Source organism: Cervus canadensis, chromosome 24, assembly GCF_019320065.1.
Source record: "Cervus canadensis isolate Bull #8, Minnesota chromosome 24, ASM1932006v1, whole genome shotgun sequence".
Classification (NCBI taxonomy): Eukaryota; Metazoa; Chordata; class Mammalia; order Artiodactyla; family Cervidae; genus Cervus; species Cervus canadensis.
Genome location: NC_057409.1, coordinates 2311840 through 2326110, shown reverse-complemented (window position 1 = coordinate 2326110; position 14271 = coordinate 2311840). Strand labels below are relative to the sequence as shown.

Below are 14271 nucleotides of genomic sequence, written 5' to 3'. Positions count from 1 at the left end.
CTCATTGGAAAAGACCTTGATGCTGGGAAAGACTGAAGGCAGGAGGAGAAGGGGACGACAGAGGATGAGATGGTTGGATGGCATTACTGACTCAATGGACATGGGTTTGGGTAAACTCCGGGAATTGGTGATGGACAGGGAGGCCTGGCATGCTGCGGTTCATGGGGTCACAAAGAATCGGAGACGACTGGGCGACTGAACTGAAATGAAGACCCAGGAGCTTGTAGGAGGCACAGTGGCTGCGCGGAGCAGGGGGCAAGTGGGCAGGCACAGAGAGGCAGGAAGGAGCAGTTCCCCTTCCCTGGTGGGGCGTCCCGGCCAGGGCGAGCCGCCACCAGCGACCGTGTGTGCAGGGAGGGGCTGCCCGATCCCAGAGAGCCCAGAGGCCTTCCCCACGGCTGGTGTTTGCAGTCCTCGGGTCCCCTGGTTCATTCTCCCAAACACACGTGCGCATCATGTGACTGTGGGCACAGGGTCCAGCGTCGGGAGAGGGCTCTCGGGAGGCAGGTCCTCCACCACTGACCCTGGGGCCCTCCCGCCTCGCAGGGGAAGACGGTGATCCAGGCGGAGATCGACGCCGCGGCTGAACTCATCGACTTCTTCCGCTTCAACGCCAAGTTTGCGGTGGAGCTGGAAGGCGAGCAGCCCCTCAGCGTGCCGCCCAGCACCAACAGCGTGCTGTACCGGGGGCTGGAGGTACCGCCTGGGGGTGGCACAGGCGGGGAGCTGCGGGAAGCCCTGGGCCTGGCCTCACCTCCTCTTCTTCCCCAGGGCTTCGTGGCGGCCATCTCCCCCTTCAACTTCACGGCGATCGGCGGCAACCTGGCAGGGGCTCCCGCCTTGATGGTGAGATGTGGACAGCGGACTGGGGGGTGGTGGGACTGAGTCATCGCTTCCCTCCCAACAGTCAGGAGGCCACGTCGGAGCCCTGGGCCCCAGCCCTTGTTGTGGGCAGAGGCACACAGTGGAGGCAGCTGGGGGCTGTGGAGAGACTTCTGGGGTCAGAGGCTGATCTGGGTCCCCATGTTGCCCCACTCTCCCTGGGTGACCCCAGGTGAGCCCCTGCCCTCCTCTGAGGCTGCATCCTCATTGGCAAGATAGAAATAACAGAAAAGCTTATGTTACAGGGTTGGGGAGAGCAAGTAAGACTGTGTTATGACTCGTCTTAACACCAGGCAGGTCTGGCCCAGTGCAGGTTTAGTGTTATGCAGGGGCTGCTGATAATGATGATAATTACAGCTCACCTTTGAATGCTTGCTCTGTGCCCAGTGGCTTATTTGTCAGAGTTGCGTGGCTAATAGATGATGAAACAGGTAGAGGTTTGGGCTTGGTCTGTCCTGGCGGTCTCGAAGTCGGTGGCCCCACTGCCGTGGTCAGGATGAAGGTGGCTGTGAGCTCCCATGAGTTGATGGGGGAGCTGCAGCCCTGCCCGCGGGGGGCTGGGTCACCCAGGGAGCAGCAGGAGGAGGGCTGAGTGGTCGGGGTGGCCGGGTGATCTGGGAGGTGCTCACGCACAGGCCCATCCTCGTGCGTCTGTGCCCAGACAGACCTGCACACACCCGGCGCCCACGTGCCCGCCTCCATCCAGAACACGTGCAGACAGAGCCCGTGCATGCTGGCCCAGCCTTGCCCTGTGGGCGCCCGGCGACCTGGAAACACCCAGGACAGACCTGCCCGAGGGGTGCTGGCAGGACCAGTTGGCACAGACTTCAGGAGGAAAGGAGCCTCGGCCAGAGCGTGGGAGCAGACGGGGCAGGGCGTCAGCTCATTCGAGAGCAGTTTGAGGGCCTGGTGCCCAGCACCTCGGGGAGTGGGGCCGGGGAGGGGGCATCCTGGCCTGCAGGGGACCTCCCTAGTAGCTGTAGCTGAGGGATGGCTGCACCTTGGGGTAGGGTGGGGGTCAGGGCTGCTGGCCACCCCCGGCCTTGTGAGTCATCCCCGTGCCTCCTGGGCAGGGCAACGTGGTCCTGTGGAAGCCCAGCGACACCGCCATGCTGGCCAGCTACGCCGTCTACCACGTCCTCAGGGAGGCCGGGCTGCCCCCCAACATCATCCAGTTTGTGCCAGCCGACGGGCCCACCTTCGGGGACACCGTCACCAGCTCAGAGCACCTGTGCGGCATCAACTTCACAGGCAGCGTGCCGTAAGTCCCCGAGGAGGGCTGGGCAGGGTAGCCAGGGATGCTCCCCAGGCCTCCCGACCTCTGTCTGGGAGCCGGGGCTGAACTCAGGGGCGGCGCTGACGGTACCCCACTTCCTCGCTGAGCGGCCCTTGGGTGAGCCCCTTCACCTCTCTGAGCCTCCATGCCTTCACCTGACTGTGCTGATTCCTACCTCGCAGAGTCATTGTGAGGGTCAGACTAGTTAGTGGACAGGAAGGAGTGTCACAGGCCAGAAGCAGCCTATAGGTATTTGGCAACATGGATTTTGATGCCACCCCTGTCCCTGGAAAGGACAAAGCGAAGCTTGGAATAAATTGGAGGAGAAGTCAGGAAGGCTTCTTGGAGGAGATGGCATCTAAGCAGAGGAGTAGGCCAGGCAGAGGTGGAGGAGAGCAGTCTAGGAGGGAGAACCGCACCTGCAGAGGCATAAGGCTGACGCTCTTGTGCTCTGCGGGGTGGACGCGGTCCCATGAGGCTGGAGTGTGCAGCTTGGGGCTGAGGGTCAGAGGGTGCGGGTAGCACCTGGTTTGATCACAGCCGTGTTTTCGTGCGCTCAGCTGATGTTTACTGAACCCCGTGCTTGCCGGGCTCTGCTGATGCTAAGGCTGGGCGGTGAACGCGTGGAGTAGTCAAGGTCCTACCTCTGGGGGATTGTCTTGTTTTGTTTTGACTGCACTGGGTCTTAGTTGAGTCATGCAGATCTAGTCCCCCTGGCCAGGGATCAAGCCCAGGCCCCCTGCATTGGGAGTGTAGAGTCTTAACCACTGGACCATCAGGGAAACGCCTCTTGAGGGATTAGACTTGTGGCTGTGGGGCCCTGTGAACCTGAAAGGTGTTTGGACTTTATCCTGAAGGTGTTGGGAGCCATGGAAGGCTACCTGCAGGACCGCGAAAGCGACAGCGTTTGTCACTCAGTCGTGTCCGACTCTCTGCAACCCCTTGGACTGTAGCCCGCCAGGCTCCTCCGTCCATGGGATTCTCCAGGCAAGGATGCTGGAGCAGGTTGCCATTTCGTACTCCAGGGGATCTTCCCGACCCAGGGATGGAACCCAGGTCTCCCACAGTGCAGGCAGATTCTTTAGAGGGAGTGGCTTAATCAGTCAGACTTTGGTTTCGAGCAGAGACAGACGGTCGCTCTGCAGTTGGACCTGGCCAGTGGCTCTGTGTTCTTTGGCTCCTAATAGAGATGGACAGTCTTGTACCACCGGGACAGTTTCGTGTGAAAATCCAAATGGGGCCTCATTTACGAACCCGGTCACACGGGGCCTGCATTTCTGTGTGGCACTATTGGCCGGAGGTGGGTGGGTGGTCTCTGGTTCCCCGCCATCCCGACAGGCCCTGGGTCTCTGCATGCCTGGACAACCTCAGCCCCTCTGGGACCTGCGTGTGCAGCCTCTGACCTAGATGATGGCTCTGGCTGCCCTGAGCACAAGTCTCTCGTGGCTGGGAGCAGGAGACAGGTTAGGAGGATCCGGAGAGGGAGAGCGGGTGCCTGAACCCGGGTGGAGAGGTAGCAGCCAGGAGAGATGGGCTGGTTCACGTGAGGAGGTGGCAGGGAGACTCGATCGCCTGTCTGTGGGGTCGGGGGGTCAGTGGGAACATCCAGACTTGAGGCTGGAGGTGGGCATTGGTCACCAAGGTGGGCACCCCAGATGGCTGGGCACCCGGGAGCCTCGGGAAGAAGATGGACCAGAGGCTGGTCACCTTGAGTTTGAGGTCCCCGTGGGTCGTCTGGGCGGAGAGGTCGGGGTCTGTACTCTGGGCCTCCCAGGTGTCCTGGGTTCACCCGCGGTGGCTTCTCCCCTCTCTGCCTGACCTCACGCTCCCACCCGCCCCGTCCAAGGTTTGCCGGGTGGCGACGGCCGCGTTAGAATTGCTGAGGAGGGCGGTTTTCCAAAAGGCCCGCTCCGCCAGCCGCGGCCCCACGGGTCCCTGCCTATTAGCGGGCGGAGCGGCCCGGCCCCCATCCGCCATGCTCTGGTGAGCAGCGGGCTCCAAGGTGGGAAAGTCATAAATTAGTATCAGCTGCTGTGTCGCCAGCTCCCTGGTGATTAGCATTTTTATTGTTTTGTGGTGCTGAGGTTGGTCACACTCGGAGCACGGCGAGGAGGCGGGGGCCTGAGCTGCCTCTCTTGGGACCCTCCCCGGTCCCCGGGGCTCAAGGCGCTCCCCGCCAACCCTGGTGGTGTCTGTGCCCCGTCAGGCACCCACGGCGTGCCTGGCACTGTCCTCAGCACTTGACTTACATCAGAGCGGAATTGTTCTTTCCCGTTTCCAGATGTGGCATGATCTTGAGGCCCAGAGAGGTTAAGTGTTGGGCACAAGATCACAGCTGTGTGCGCCCGGGTGGGGACTGGAACCCCCACGCCCTGGCCTGGAGCGTGGCCCCTCTCTGCACCACCTTGCTGCCAAGCTTCCCCTTGTTCCCTCCTCGTGGGCCCTGAACGCAGCCCGTTGCCAGCTGCCACCTCCTACCTGGTGCCCCATCACTCCACGGCCGCCGCCGTCACCCCTGCCAGCCTCTGGCGGGGCTGCTGACCCTGCGCCCCACCCTCTGGTCGGGTGGGCAGGGAGCAGGCCCCTCACCCGCTCAGGTACCTGAGCCTGGCGCCCTGATCCCTGCGCTGTCCTCTCTTTCAGCACCTTCAAACACCTGTGGAAGCAGGTGGCTCAGAACCTGGACCGGTTCCGAACCTTCCCACGCCTGGCCGGAGGTAAGGGCCCCTCCCCAGCCTTGGCCGTCGTGGAAGAGGAGGCGGCGGAGGGGCTGCCCCCAGAGCTGGGGGGCTCTGCAGGGGCAGAGCACTCCAGCCTGGAACCCCCGCCCTGGCAGGGCCCGGGGGTTGTTCAGAGCACTTCTGGCTCAGAGCGCTCATTTCTTCTCCATTCCTCATGCAGCAAGGAAATTACTGTTTGTGCAGAGGCACTTTCTGGAGAGCGGGGATGCAAGGGTGATGAGAGCCGGAGACCCAGCCGTCAGCAGCTTCTGTTCCAGCGGTGGGAGGCGGGCGGTAAACAGCGGGATAGATGACGGTCGTGGGGTGAGAAGGGCCGTGGCTCATTAAAGGAGAGCAAAGAGGTGACAGGCAGGGCTGCCCAGAGGCTGGGTGTGGCGGGCGACTGTGACGCCAGGGTGGGGAGCCTCTTCGAGGAGGGAACATTTGAGCGGAAACCTGAACAGTGAAGAGAAACGGGCCTCACCGAGGTCTGGAGAGCAGACCGTCAGGGCGCGGACGCTGTCCCGCGGACCTTCCTGCGAGGATGGACATGGCTTTACCGTGCGGTCCCGCAGGGTAGCCACTCACCACGTGTGGCCGCGGGGCGCTGGAGACGTGACCTGCGTGACTGAGGAAGTGAAAGTTATGTTCAGTTTTGATTAACTTGAATTTAAACGGCCGCATGGGGCTCCTGAGTACCATGTTGCATCAGGTTGCATTGCCCAGATCTAGGCCAAGGAAACGGTTAATGGAGAGACCTCGAGGTGGGAACGAGCTTGTGTGCGAAGAAACAAGGCCAGTGTAGCTGAGAAAAGGGGTGGGGAGGGGCAGGAGATGGGGCTGAGACGTCGGCAGGGGTGGGTCTTGTTGAAATAATAATTTTCCCACAGTTTCATGGCCAAGGACATTTGGCGTGCACTGTGTTTAAAGCAAAACGGATTCCTTACCTGCAGGCCTTCTCAGAGCCTTTAATCCACTAATGTGCATTACTCATCGTCAAGAGCCAGGCTCGATGTGTCGTGTTTCTGAAACTCTTTGGGGTACAGAACCCTGTTTTGACAGAGGCCCCAATGGGTCACAGTGCAGTAATGGCGGAGCTGGGGCTGGTGGTTTAGCCTTCTTGCTCCTGGAAGTGAAGTGGGACCCACAGGGAGACTGGACCCCACTCCTGAGCTGGTGGGAGCTTTTTAAAGAGTTTTTATTGAAGTATGGTTGATTTACAGTCTTGGGCTACAGTATTTACAAATTGGGTTGATTTACAGTATTGGGTTAATTTCGGCTATACGGCAAGATGATTCAGTCATACATATGTATATTCTTTTTCAAGTTCTTTTCCATTGTGGCTTGTTACAGGATATTGTATATAGTTCCCTGTGTTAGGGACCTTGTTGTTTATCCATTCTTTATGTAACAGTTTGCCTCTTAAGCTGGTGGGGCTTTTTTAGGGGTGTCAGGGCAGGTGACTCTGCTCAGGGCCAGATGTAGCATCTCTAACTTCCAGCCTCTCAGCACATCCCAGTCCAACCTTCATAAGCCGGGAAACAGAGTCCCCTGGGTCAGCTGTCCGTGGTTTTCAGTTCAGTCTCCCTCCCACCGTCTCCCTGAGGGAGAAAGACCGCTGCCTACTCCACCACTTCCCAACCTTGAGTACGCGCCTTAGTCTCTGCATGCCTCAGTCTTCTTGTCTTTAAGATGGGATCATAATGGGAGGTTGCCGTGAGGCTTCAGTGAAAAGGGACACGGAGTGCTTTGAACTGAGTCTGGCCGGTAGTGAGTGCTTTGTAACACGAGCTGCTGTTGGGTGATGTTTAACTGAATGAAGAAACTGATAAGGCCCAGATGGTGGTGTGATTCCCTGGGCTCCCTTACACCAAGGGGACCAGGGAGGGGTGTCCCCCTGCCACGGGGAGGAAAGAGGAGCCAGCCCTGACTGTGGACCTGGGTAGGGATCAGGGGAAGGCTCAAAGGAAGCTTCGCCCGCTGCCGGGAGTGGCCAAGCTTCGGGGAGCCTTGGGTTCTGGCCCTTCCTTGGCCTTAGTTATGTTGGGCAGCATTCCCATCCCCAGACTCTGTTTTCTCATCTGTGAAGTGGGAAAGCTGGTCCCGACGCCCCCTGGTGCCCTTTGCCCGTGCCTGGGCCTCCTTCTTCCTGTCTGCAGGGTGGGAGGACAGGCCTGGCTGGTCAGTGTCCAGGGCGCGCGGCTTCTCATGGCCTCCTCTGCCCGTCCCGGGGGCTGGTCACGGGGCTCTGTGCGCAGGAGCAGGCTGTGTGTTGGGCCCCGGGGCTGGCCCGACGTTCGCCCCCTCCCTTCCCGCCCTGTAGAGTGCGGGGGCAAGAACTTCCACTTCGTGCACCGCTCGGCCGACGTGGACAGCGTGGTGAGCGGGACCCTGCGCTCGGCCTTCGAGTACGGCGGCCAGAAGTGCTCGGCCTGCTCCCGCCTCTACGTACCCCGCTCGCTGTGGCCGCAGATCAAAGGGCGGCTGCTGGAGGAGCTCCGCGGGATCAAAGTGGGCAACGTGAGTGGCCCAGCGGGGGGCTGATGGGATTGGCTGCTGGGGGGGCGAGGTGTGTGAGGGGGGGCACTCCCCTGGTCTCAGCCCGCAGCCACCTCCTCTCTATCTGTGTCCCTTGCCTCCAGCCTGCAGAGGATTTTGGGACCTTCTTCTCTGCCGTGATTGATGCCAAGGTACAGGAGTTCTGGGGGGTGCCAGGCCTGGGCTGGGTGGGGGGCGGGAAGAGTGACCCAGATCTGCTTCGAGCAGGGTAGTCTGAGAGCCACGCACACAGTCCCTGCCGCTCCCGCCAGCCCTGGAAGGAATAGAAGCGTCCCTCCCCAGAGAGGAGCTCGCCTCCTGCACACCCTGCCACCAGGCCCCCTTAATGTGCCCGTGTTCACACACACACTCTCACACATAGGCCCACATGCCTGCACACATACCCCTGAACACGGGTACACGCATCGCCGTGAACACATTCATGTAGACCTCTGGGGGGGTCATGCACATAGATCCACCCATGTAAACACATGCACACCCACACACACGTCTCCATACATAGACAAATCTGACATGTGTGCACACATGTATGTGCATGCATGTATGCACACGTGTGTAGGCACATGTGTGGGTCTGCATTGCAGAAACACATAATGCACGAGACTCATGGCCTTAAGCCTAAAGACACATCTATGTTTGCATGATGTTTATATCTAAGTATACATGTTCTTGGACTTCCCCGGTGGTTCAGATGGTAAAGCGTCTGCCTGCAATGCAGGAGACCCGGGTTCAATCCCTGGGTCAGGAAGATCTCGTGGAGAAGGAAATGGCAACCCACTCCAGTACCCTTGCCTGGAAAATCCCATGGACAGAGGAGCCTGCTCGACCACAGTCCATGGGGTCGCACAGAGTCGGACACGAGTGAGTGCCCTCCCTTTCTTCCTTTCTCTTTCTGTACGTGTTCTGACACACACACACACGAGCCTGGACATGCCTCCTGTTTCTGCCCTGCTCGGCCAGGCCCTGTTTGCTGTCAGCTGCCCCGTCCCCCAGCCCGGCGACCGCCCCCTTCAGAATCCGGGGCAGCTGTGTTGGGGGCTTCGGCTGGGAATGGCCTCCAGCCGGCCCCTGACACCCCCCACCCCGATCCTGCAGTCCTTCGGCCGCATCCGCAAGTGGCTAGAGCACGCCCGCTCCTCGCCCAGCCTCACCATCCTGGCCGGGGGCCAGTGTGACGACTCTGTGGGCTACTTTGTGGAGCCCTGTATCATCGAGAGCAAGGACCCCCAGGACCCCATCATGAAGGAGGTGACGGCGGGAGGCGGGTGGGGCTGGGAGGAGGCAGCGTCTCCGCGTGCTTCCCGGGGCGTCATCCCGTCTCACAGCTGAGGACGGCGCGGCCCTGCCAGGGGCCTGCCTCACCCCTGGGGAGAGCAGAGCCAGGCCCTGCGCTCAGGCCCCCAGACCCCAGATCCCCGACGCTGCTGGCTGGCCTGATGCCACAGCGCTGACTGCCTGCTGCCCGGAGGCCCCTACAGCCCTCTCAGCTTCTAATGTCTGTAGAGTCTTAAGTGGGGCAGGGAGTTGGTGGAGATGAGGTTTGGTGTATTGTTCGCATTGTACAGATGAGAAGCTGAGTTTCTGAGAAGTCAGGGCAGTTGCCCAGGATGACAGTGCAGGGGCAAGGGGTCTTCCCCCAGCCCCCCGAGTGATGTTGCAGGCAGTTCCCTGGCCGGCTGTTGCCAGAAGTGTCCCCCTTCCAAGGGCCTGGACTCTTGGCTCTGGGGGTGGGTCTGGCTGGCAGGGAGGCCAGAAGGTCCCCGGATCTTCTGCTGGGTGGAGTGGGGTGGGCAGGGCAGGACCTGCCCTGGAGAGAACCCAGCGGGAGGCAAGGCCTGGCCCAGGCTGCTGGGCTGAGAAGGGGGTCGGGGGGCAGCGGAGGCCTCAGGGACGGGTCCAGGCGGGCCCGACCCTGGAGCTTCTCTCCAGGAGATCTTCGGCCCTGTGCTGGCCACGTACGTCTACCCAGACGAGGAGTACAAGGAGACGCTGCAGCTCGTGGACCGCACCAGCAGCTACGGCCTCACGGGGGCAGTGTTCGCCCAGGACAGGTGAGTGGCCGCGGCCCCTCGGCGCTAGTCCTGATGTCCCCGTCCCCAGAGACGGCCCCCTCCCGGACGCGGATCCCTGCTCTCCATGCCCCTCGCTCCGCCCCGGCCGGCAGGTAGACAGAGGCCGCGGGCGCCTTGTTAAAGCCTTGATGCTGGGGCCGCACTGTTGGCTGCTGAAGCCAGGTCTCTAGGGTTGGGGCCCGGCAGTCAGCGCCTGTGACCCGCCGCCTGGTCTGATGGGGCTCAGGGCAGAAGGCAGAGCTTGGGCCCAGGCACTCCACTTGTCTGGCAGAGGCAGGATTCCCCGCTGGGCTCCGTGACGCTGGACCTGAGGCTTTGTCCTGTCTTTTCTCCCTGGTACTGGTTGCCTCCCTACCTCTGCCTCTAAGAGAGGAAGGCGGGGTTGGAACCTGAGGGGCAGGCTGGGGCTCGGGGGGTTCCCGAGCTGCCGAGGGCAGGGACCCAGGACTGGCGGCTGGCCCCATGCTTACCAGGCGGCCCGTGTGAGCTGAGGAGGGCTGCTGGAGGATCGGCCCTGGGGCAGGGGCGAGGGTGAGCCGGCCGCCCTCTTACCGCGGCCCTGCTGTGTAGGGACGTTCTCCGGGAGGCCACAGAGCTGCTGAGGAACGCTGCTGGCAACTTCTACATCAACGACAAGTCCACCGGCTCGGTGGTGGGCCAGCAGCCCTTCGGGGGGGCCCGAGCCTCGGGTGAGTGGGTCCTCCTTTCTAGGAGGGGGCTGAGCTCCTCGGGGAGACCCTTGCTGCTTCATCTCGAGGATGTTAAGAGGCACGGAGGGCCAGGCCCTGTGCTGACGCAGAGTCCTGCCCACCGCCCCCTTCCCATTTTACAGAGGGGAAAACTGAGGCCCAGGGAGGTGAAGTGATTGGCCCAAGGGCGCGTGGCCAGGAAGTGGTGGAGCCGGGATGTGGGTCCCAGCATCCGCATCTTGGCTTCCTGGGTGGCTCAGCAGTAAAGAATCCGCCTGCCAGTGCAGGAGACGCGGGTTTGATCCCTGGGCTGGGAAGATCCCCTGGAGGAAGGCTCGGCAACTCGCTCAAGTTCCTGCCTGGGAAATCCCGTGGACGGAGGAGCCTGGCTCTTGGTCCATGGGTCAGAAAGAGGCGGATGCAACTTAGCAACTAACCACGACTTGACGTATTCCAGGCCACTGCAGTCCAACCCCCTCCTGTCTACAAATGGGGAAACTGAGGCTTGGCGAGGGGCAGGGACTTGCCAGAGGTCCCGGTGCCTAGTGGCAGAGCTGGGGCCAGAACCTCGGCCTCCCAGCTACCCGTCCAGTGCCCTCCACAGTGCTTTCCTGCCTCTCGGCCACGCCTTGCAGGGCCTGCGCGGGGACCTGGGGAGCCTGGGCGTCCTGTCCGCTCGCCGGCTCCTGCCCCCGCCGACCACCGGCTGAGTGCCCTCTGCCCAGAGGCGCTTGGGGAGCCCCGGCCACCGTGTAGGGGCTAGCTTAGCTGCTGGCTGCCCCGTTCATTCCGTCCGCTCCTCCCCGCTCCTTCTCCCTTCTATGCAGAGCTGTTGTACCTTTTGGGGGACAAACAGCTGTCTTTCCACAGGAACCAACGACAAGCCAGGCGGCCCCCACTATGTCCTGCGGTGGACGTCGCCCCAGGTCATCAAGGAGACGCGCGGGCCTCTGGGGGACTGGCGCTACCCGTACATGCAGTGAGCCCCGGTTGGCGCCTCCGCTGTCCACCTGTCCGTCTGTCCGTCCAGAAGACTGACCTCAGTGCACTGACCACGCCCCACGCTTCCACCCCGCTCCCCAGGGGGCGACCCTCTTTGTAGGCCTGAGTCCTGCCCCCTGCCCCACACCGGCCTGCCTCCTGGCCTGTCCCCCGCCTTAGAGTCAGGTGTGGGCTCTGGGTTGAGATCACGCTGTCGGGAGGAATGGGGCTGCCAGCTGTGCCCCCAGAGTGTCCTAGACTTTCCCCGGTGGGTGTGACCTCAGCGCCCGACTGCTTCTCCACCGGTCCCCTTCTTGCTCCTCTCCGCTGTGTCCCGGGTCTCAGGGGCCTGGGGAGGGGCAGTGGAGTAGCTCGTGGGTCTGCGGGAGGAGGGGGCAGCTCTGGGCACCCTGGCACGCCGCACCCACCGGGGTGCCTGGCTCCTCCGGGTCTCCAGGGTTAGGGGGGACCAGGGTGGCCTGCGGGGCTGCCACGTTGTGGTCACAGGTCATGGGGACACCAGCCGGCTTTGCCCTGCTTGATTCGTGCTGCTCACTCGCTCTTTGCCCAGACCCACCTGTGCCGCAGGTACCTGCGCCCAATCAGATGCCTTAGACCCTGTGTGCCTTGCTCCCAAGTGCCTGGGCTCACCAGAGGCCCTCGGGTTCCTGGCGGTCTCCAGGCGGTGGGACTGGGGGGCTCTTGCAGTCCACCTGCCAGGGTGCCGGTCGTTCCTGCCGGTCCTGTGAGGTTGGCAGACCTTGGGGGCCCTTCCTGCCACTTCATCAGCTCTTGGGTCCTGCCTCGAGAGCCTCCGCTGGCCTGGGGCTTCCTGCAGGAGCTCAATGCCCACTGGCCCAGGTAGATGTTGCCCCTGCCTTCCCCAGCACCCCAAGACCTCGCCTTGGGTCCCCGTCCGGCCTGGCTGAGGCTCACTTACAGAATCGTCCCTCCTTGGCATGTTCGTGGCTCTGTGTGGACTGGCCCATCAGAGGCCTGTTCCTTCATGCAGCTAATCGGGGGGCACTCAGATGCATCCTGGGTGGTCAGGGAATTGTAAGTGGCGACTCTGGGGGCAGGTTTTAGGGGCCCTCCTCAGGCGCGGCTGGTGTGGGGCCCCCGTGGGGCTGGAGTGGCCGCTCCCCGAGTGCACGGTCACACACCGTGCCCGCGGTCAGGGGTGTTTCTCACAGAGGGGCCAGGATGGGCAGCAGGCAGGCCGGAGGTATTCCTGGTTCTACTAGCTCTGCGCTGGGAAGTGGCGGTGGGATTTGCCCTGACGCCGCCCAATAAAATGCCTCTTCCTGAACCGGACTGGTGGCCTTTCTGGTGAGAGCGGTGGGGGCTGGTCACCTTCTCGTCGGCTGAGATTGCCAACGTTCACTAGGTGTCAGGGGCACCGTGCCCTGGTGTGATGGAGGGAAGGGTGAGCCCTGCTGGCAGGAAGTCCTGCGTGAGTGGCGGGAACTCTGGGGCCGGAGGGCCTGGGTTCAAATCCCAGCTCCGAAAAGTTGGGCAGTCGTTTCTGACTCTGTCTCTTCATAGGTGGAAATAACCACCACTCCTCCCACACACACACAGTCTTGAGAATTCAATGAGTTAATTCACATAAGTGCTCAGAGCAATGCTAGATATAGAATTAATGATTCAACAATGTTAACCTGTTTACCTGTTGTTGTAACAACCACCACTAAGTGCTGGGATAGTTAAGGTCATGGGTCAGCTTGGCTGGCTTATGATGCCCAGGTGTCTACTTCAGCATTATTCTGGATGTTTCCATGGAGGTGTTGTTTGGATGAGATTAATAGGAGACGTAAGAGGCATGGGTTTGACCCCTGGGTCAGGAAGATGCCCTGGAGGAGACCATGGTAACCCACTCCAGTGTTCTTGCCTGGAGAATAGCATGGATAGAGGAGCCTGGCGGGCTACAGTCCATGGGGTCACACAGTCAAACACGACAGAAGTGACTTAGCACACACGTACAACATTTAAATCTGTGGGCTTTGAGGAAAGCAGATTACTGTCCATAACGTGAGTGGGCCATATCCAATTAGTTGAAGGCCTGAACAGAACGAAGACTGACCCCCTGCGTATGTGCCCGTGAGCAGGAAGGAGCTCTGCCAGCGGCTGCCTTTGGACTCAGCTGCTACTCCCTGCATTTCTGGCTTCCCAGCCAGCGCTGTACTCTTAGGACTTTCCAGCCTCCGTGATCATGTGGGCTTGCTCCTTACACTAAAGCTTGCCCTGTGTCTCTGCGCATCTTCCTAGAGGTTCTGCTTTTCTTCAGAACCCTGACTCAATACTTGTGCCAAAGACTTTGCCTCTGTTTTCTTCACGCACAACCGTCTTATGAAGAAGTGCTGCCTTGCCCCCATTTTGCAGATGAGGACACAGGTGCGGAAAAGTGACGGGACTTGGCAAGCTGTGACATCCCCAGGCAGGAAACCCAGGTCTGTGTGCTTCCAAAGCCCACCCTTTCTCTTCCACCCGGATGTCCACACGGCTGCAGACGCCCCGAGCACAGTCCTAACGTCCCACCTCGACGCCCCCTACCTGTGCCGGGGCTTCTCCAACCTCAGATGTGACACTTCCCCAGGAGCTGAGGATCAAATGACAAGTTTTAATACCAAGTGCCAGGTCCCACGGGCTTCCCCAATGGCTCAGCAGGTGAAGAAAGAATCCGCCTGCTGGCCAGGTGACGTGACAGGGCGCAACTGTGGTCAGTTATTTTGAGCCCAAATTCCACCTGTAGAGGGGAAAACCGGTGCATCCCCAGCTTGTCTTCACCCCTAGATAATGTAAACAGAGGTGTTCCTGAACCTCACAGACATCTGCCACCCCCGTCCCAGGCGCTGTTGCTTAGCACTGTTGGTCTGAGGATCTTAGAACTGGAGGGAGGGGAAGGGACGCAACCCTGGGCAGAGCCCCAACCCTGGCTCACTCAGGGCTGCTATTGGTGTGTGCCAGGGGAGATGGAGTCAGGGATGGAGTTGGGGGATGGAGTCAGGAGAGAGTGGGGGATGGGGTCAGGAGAGAGTGGGGGATGGGGTCAGGAGGAGGGGGATGGGGTCAGGAGAGAGTGGGGGATGGAG

At 61.2% G+C, this 14271-nt stretch overlaps 1 protein-coding gene across 1 annotated transcript in view; it reads left to right on the top strand.

Annotated features, from left to right (window-relative positions):
• The window catches only part of ALDH4A1 (aldehyde dehydrogenase 4 family member A1), a 31361-nt gene extending 18873 nt beyond the window's left edge, over positions 1 to 12488 (top strand). Inside the window, exons 6-15 of the mRNA XM_043445397.1 lie at positions 547 to 696; positions 772 to 846; positions 1956 to 2143; positions 4802 to 4875; positions 7202 to 7398; positions 7521 to 7568; positions 8533 to 8685; positions 9367 to 9488; positions 10080 to 10198; positions 11069 to 12488. Of these exons, the coding sequence (XP_043301332.1) occupies positions 547 to 696; positions 772 to 846; positions 1956 to 2143; positions 4802 to 4875; positions 7202 to 7398; positions 7521 to 7568; positions 8533 to 8685; positions 9367 to 9488; positions 10080 to 10198; positions 11069 to 11181 (1239 nt within the window). The 3' untranslated portion in view covers positions 11182 to 12488. The remainder of the gene's footprint in view (positions 1 to 546; positions 697 to 771; positions 847 to 1955; positions 2144 to 4801; positions 4876 to 7201; positions 7399 to 7520; positions 7569 to 8532; positions 8686 to 9366; positions 9489 to 10079; positions 10199 to 11068) is intronic.
• Positions 12489 to 14271: the final 1783 nt, after the last annotated feature.